Genomic DNA, 6,000 nt, shown 5'->3' on the forward strand with positions numbered 1-6,000 from the left:
AGTGGCTTCCAGGCTGAGAACAAAAAACTGAGATATCCTCTGCTTGTACTCAACACGTCCCCTGCAGACAGGCAAAACTGCTCATTTTTGACATGCCAGTGTTCTTTGTAATTTAGCAACAAATAAAAGGAGAGCATGGGCAAGTAGCTCTGCTTTGTTCACTGTTTGACACTCCATAAAGGTGAGGAAGAGTGGAAACCAGGGTTGTCTGAGCAAGCAGAAGAAAGATTTTTCAATCTGGGCAGAGGGAAAAACCTTGGCAGTTTAGTTATAGCAAAGCAGTTAGAACTGAACAAGAAATATCTTTTTTTGTTGTCAGTTTTGTTTGACATCACAAAAGAAGAGCCTGGATATACCTAGCTACAGCTGAGGCAACTGGAAAAGAAAAAGAGAAATATTTAGGAGTTGACAAATGTATTTCAGGCCAGTAACTGACAGGCCTCTGGTTTTACCTCTCTAGCTTAAGACAAGTACCTACCACTTGTGAACATAGAAATTATTTGTAATGATTTTGAAGCTTACTTTACATCTTTGTAAGAGCATATTTACATGTTCAGTGACCTAAAAATCCCACGGGCCCATGGCAATCAAGGTGAGGGACAATGTAGGAGGGGAGAAATCTGCTATCTTTTGCCACCATCTTTTGAAATTGTATGTTCCACTCTATTCCAAGTGAGGGATCCAGCAGCAGCTGTTACACTCAGTTGCAAGAATATCATAAAGAGTCCAGAAAGATCTGTATAAGAATACTCACTATTTTTGCCCATTTTATATTTTTTAGCTAGCAAACCATTAATCCAGCTCCTCAAGAATGTGTACCACAAAGACCTATCTGCAATTTTTTTAAATAGTACTAGAATGTATTTACCATGCTTTTAAGAACTTTTTAAAATGGTTATTTCCAGTATTTACGAGCACTAAAATTTGTTTATAAATGTTACTTCCCCAAATGTTTTCTGAAAAGTATTTTTGGCATAGATGGTCATGATATGATCCTTTGAAATTTTTGCAGAAAGGATCAGACTATCTTAACTTCAACAGGTAAGTAGCTTTACACAAAATATTTTAACAGGTACATGTTTAAGCATAAGTCCAGAGTAGGTTCTCTGCATAACACTTCATTTAATTTTAAAATTACTAGACAGGAAAAAAGTCAAGCTCCAAAATCCATGATTCTCTGTTCTGTCTGGCCAGCCCTTAAAACTCCCTTAGCTTTCAGAACAAAGCAGTTTGCTGCTTTGTGTCCAGTCCAAAAATTATCCTGCATGAGAAAGTAGTCACACAATCATTTCTCCTAACAGATAGTAGCATTTTTAGATCCATTCTTCCTTTCCCAACCTAATCAGGAGAGAGACTGAACATCTGAGATGCACATGAACATCTAGTACCAAATGTTCATATGTCTTGAAACACTAAAGCCTTTCAAAGTGTTACAAAAATTCCTTGATTTTTTTTTTTTTTTGGTCTTGATTAGTGAGCAGGTTTCAGAAACTTTCTGTAATATTTTTGGAAATAAATTACTATGGTAATACATTACCAAAAGCAGCTATTGGGAAGAAGAGAGAAAGAATGCCTGAGAGTGTTTAAGTAGCATGGAAGAAGAACCAAGAGAAAATTTCACTAATTAAAAAGGACTCTATGTCTTCTCCATAAAGATCTAGCTGCTGGCTTCCCAAAATAATTTATGTTTTTTACAAGCAAGGTGAACTGGGCTATAATACTTCAGAATTCACATTTCAGAAATTACAAAAATATCAAAATCAACATTGTTTCACAATCAGTCTGATTTTTGGATTTTGCCAATTTTTGTTTGCAACTGCACAGGAGCATCAATTACTTCATTTTGTGGGCAGCACAGCTAACTGGTTTTAAGTGTACTGACTATAAATTATACCTAATTTAAAAAAAAAATGAAATCAAGATAATCAACTATTGCAGCATTCAGAATGAAGCCATCACCGTATTTAACACTCACGACAAACTGTGCCAAGTTTTCTTATTTCCACAAAGTTTCAAAATCTTGAAGTTGTTCTAAAAACTGATATAAATATTGCACAACAAATCTGTTTCATACGTTTAAATAAATGAATATATTTTTATGCTTACTGAACTTACAAGAGAAGCAAAAACACTGAAATTAAGTTCTGTGGTGACATTTAAAATCATGCAAGATGCAGACTGCTTCAGTTACCCTGGGCACTGCCGTCATTTAGAGAGATAAAAGGGAAAAGCCACGAAAAATTCAAAAAGTTCAGAAAGTATTTATGTCTATGTATATCAGGAATAAGTCATATCTCACACCAAAAGTAGCCACTCATTAAAAACAAAAAAAAGCCAAGCAAGAGGTCAGATTTTCATTTTGGCTCACCAAGTTACACTGATGCGTAATTATTTTGATAAATCTAGATTTCTCTTTTCCTCTCACTTCTGTAAACCAAAACGATAGTCTTCATTTACATCGAAGTGACAGCTTTTACTGATGTGGTTGTACCTATTACTAAGAGAAAAGATTCAGGAAACAAGCAGCAGGTTATAGAATCAAAAAAGGGAATGAGAGAATACGATCTAAAAAACTGTAATGAGTATGATTGCCCTTGCCAAAGAAACATTTTGTTTTAATGCACAGCACAGCTAATTTTTAGAATTTAAGGGGTTATCGGAAAATGAAATGTTACACAGAGGATGATAATGGTAACATTGGTATACAAAACAGGAATATAGTTGGAGCATGAAAAGCAAACACTAAGTGACAGAATGCAGTTTCAAAATCCAGCGAGATAACAGAGAATTCATAATGCATTTGCAATATATTAATACAAAATCATCTGCAACACACCTGTCAAATATATACTCTTCAATTCTATGTTGAAATAGATAATTAAATCCTTCTTGCAGTAAAATAGAAACTTCACTGCTTGCAGAACTAACAGAAGTCAAGCCCTTTGCATTTGCCTGCCCAGAGCAATAGCATTTTTGTCAGAAGCACCAGTAATGATCTTGAGTTACGCACAAAAGCGGGCTCTGTTAGGGCAGCGGACAAAGGCAAATGACTGCAAAGAAAGAGGACTCAACTTCAATTTAACTGTCCTGTAAGGTACATACTAATTAGCTGCAAAGCTATGAAATCCTAGCTAGCATGTTAAGTCTGCTACATGACAGTATAATTTGACTTCTTAAAGGATTATGCAAATTACAACTCATCATTCCATTACATGACTGAAAAAAAGTGACAGCTAATTTATACATAACACACCTTTCAAATCCCTAAGATGTGAAGCACCTGTGCAATACATTTTGCCTAGATTTTCTAGCGTGTACACTCTTGTTTATTGCACTGTACAGAAGCATACCTAAGAGAATTAGAAAAGTTTTAGGGTTTTTTATTTGCTTTTTAGCTTTTAGAGCACAATCCCAAAGAATTAAACAACATACTTCTGTCCCTGCTGTAGAGGTTTTGCACACAAGTGTACGCTTTCAACACACGTGTAATTTCGGAATAGCAGGAGAGCACGAGCACTAAATGCACGAGCTAGAGGCAAGACTCACACAGATTTCAACATACTTCTGGTAGGTAGATTCACAGTAGATTCCGTCATATCGGTAGATTTTCCTACATTCTGATTGGTTGGGCAGAGGATGCTGGACAGTTATTCTGTAGAGGCATCAAAAACAGATAGACATGACTAGAGGATCTCTACAGGTAACTGTAATGCAGGACAAATCAGTATGTTGAAATTGATTTTGTAAATTTTATTTTTAAATTAAATGTCTTTCTGATCTCTTTAAATCAACTGCCTTGTGCACATAACACCCACAGATTCCACTTTTCAAAATTTGCACTGAGAGTAAACTAAACTTCAATTCTCCACAAGAATGGTGCTTTTTCCCCATCAAATAAAAGTGAAAGAGGTATAGAATTTTATAAATCAAGTTGATATTCCACATAATTTGTATAAATACAGTAGTGCTTTTACAATTGATTATTTATTGTTTACTGTTGCAATCCTTCTTCAGGCAGAACATTCATTTGTGTCAGCTGGGAGTTTGTCCAGACAAAGACCAAATAACCCTCCAATTTAAAATGTCAACAGCAATTCTCACATTTGCACAGAATGAGGATGTTGTGGTATTATGAGGACTGTGATTGAAGGTGCTCAGCACCATCTGAATAATGCCATATGTTCTCGGATCGACTGAAAGAAAATGAAAGTGATTGGCAGCAATCAGGAGGTGCGCAGCATCTTGTAAAATCAGGCCCTAAAAGATTTGTCAATCATTCTCTTATTCATCCCTCCCCAGCTCCCCATTAGCAGAAAATATAATTTGGCTATAAAAATTCAATGTTGTTTTTAAAATATACTTGGGAATTGCACACAAAACAGTACCCACCAATTTTCTTTTTTTTCCCTCCTTCTTCTCTGGAATAAAAACACATTTTAGATGCTTTTGTATCTTCTGCAAATTAATACCTTTTTCCCTTGTAATTTAAAGGTATTTGACTGGAGTAAGGATAAATTATTTGAGAAATTTTACAGGTTTTTCAAATGTAGAATTTTAGGCTGTGATTTTCAAAAAAATATTCTAGTGAGTAGAGAATTATTTTATGTTATCATTATTTTATAGTATTAACACCTACCTAGCTCTAAACTAATCTTGGTTTTTAAAATCGTTTCAACAGTAATTTGAGGCTGCAGGTTTGAGAAAAAAACTGGTATCGTTCTCCAGCTACAAGCTCTGTGAGCAAATGGAAAATTATCTATTGTGGAAACTGAGGACCTCCCTCAATAAGACTGCACCTACAGTGTGTCAAGTGCAAACAAATTCATGTCTGCAAAGCCCTGGTTCCTTGCTTATTTAAGGTAGAAACCTGATCTGAGATGGCCTCAGCATTGTTTTACCCCGTGGGACCCCACAGGCAGAAGAAAGAAGACAACTCTGTGATGAAGGCAGGAGCAAGCACCTCCAAATTCTGGCATATTCCTGCATTCACTAATTAAGACACTACCAGAGAGATTGATTTATTTATTGTGATACCTAGGGCATGTAAGTTAGACATTTAGGTACCATATATACTATATAAGGAAATTTGAGTATCTTAAAATGAGATTTGAAACACAAGTGCTACCTGCAGAGAACCACATCAGCTAGTACAAGACATCTAGGAGAGTGCCTCTCAGTCCCTCTCAGCCAGAGGAGCCTCAAACATACATCTTCCACTGCTCCAAATACTACCAGAGACTCCTAAAATGAGGGACTTTAACTTCTCCTGCTAAAATAACAGCCCTATTAAAGAAAAAAATCAGGATTCATTGGATGAAACAAAGTGAGACAGTGAGAGCATGTTGCATTATGAGTCATTCAAAAATGCATAAGCAATCCTTGCAAAAACTATCAGAATCCTTCCCAGATGAGTGCTCTTATCACAGGCCTTCAGAATTATGCTCTTTCTTCCAACCACTTCTTTGGCCAAATGAGTCTGGAATAGTAATACTGGTTATTGCTATTACTTGAGCAGTTATACGAGTGCAGCAGAATACAGCTCACTCCAGAAAACCTTTATTTTTAAGTGGTTATAATATTCTTCTGGGAAGTGGAAGATGTGGATTTGAACACTCTCATGATTAAATAGGTCCTAAATAAGTATTCACTGCACCAAGCTAGTGTAGAATACTTGTCAACTAGTTTTTGTTTGGTTGGTTTATTTTGTGCTTTTTTCAGATGACAGAAATTGAAACACAGTCCTATTTGAACATCAGGGAAGATTTTTTTACTGTAAAGGTAACGGAGAACTGGAACAAAGGGGTTGTGGAGCCTCCACCAGTGAGATGGTCAGCACCCACCTGGACATGATCCTAGGCAACAAGGTCCAGATAACTGTTTGTGCAGCCCAGAGGGGCGGGGCAAGAGATCCTTTCCATCCTCAGCCATTCTGATATTCAAGGCCAGGATCAGAGATTTGGACTGTGAACCACAACCCTGCTTTACATCTCATCAGAATTA

At 36.3% G+C, this 6,000-nt stretch overlaps 1 protein-coding gene across 7 annotated transcripts in view; it reads right to left on the minus strand.

Annotated features, from left to right (window-relative positions):
• The window catches only part of NPAS3 (neuronal PAS domain protein 3), a 597,300-nt gene that overhangs the window by 509,512 nt on the left and 81,788 nt on the right, over nucleotides 1–6,000 (minus strand). For 3 of the 7 annotated variants that reach the window (XM_074542694.1, XM_074542696.1, XM_074542698.1), the window contains one exon: nucleotides 3,563–3,652. The exons of 2 other annotated variants lie outside the window; for them this stretch is intronic. In XM_074542694.1, coding sequence (XP_074398795.1) covers nucleotides 3,563–3,652 — 90 coding nt within the window. Of the gene's footprint in view, nucleotides 1–3,546; nucleotides 3,653–6,000 lie in introns of all 7 variants that reach the window. 2 more of the 7 variants (XM_074542699.1, XM_074542701.1) reach the window with 1 other exon arrangement.

Source organism: Zonotrichia albicollis, chromosome 6 (assembly GCF_047830755.1).
Source record: "Zonotrichia albicollis isolate bZonAlb1 chromosome 6, bZonAlb1.hap1, whole genome shotgun sequence".
NCBI lineage: Eukaryota > Metazoa > Chordata > Aves > Passeriformes > Passerellidae > Zonotrichia > Zonotrichia albicollis.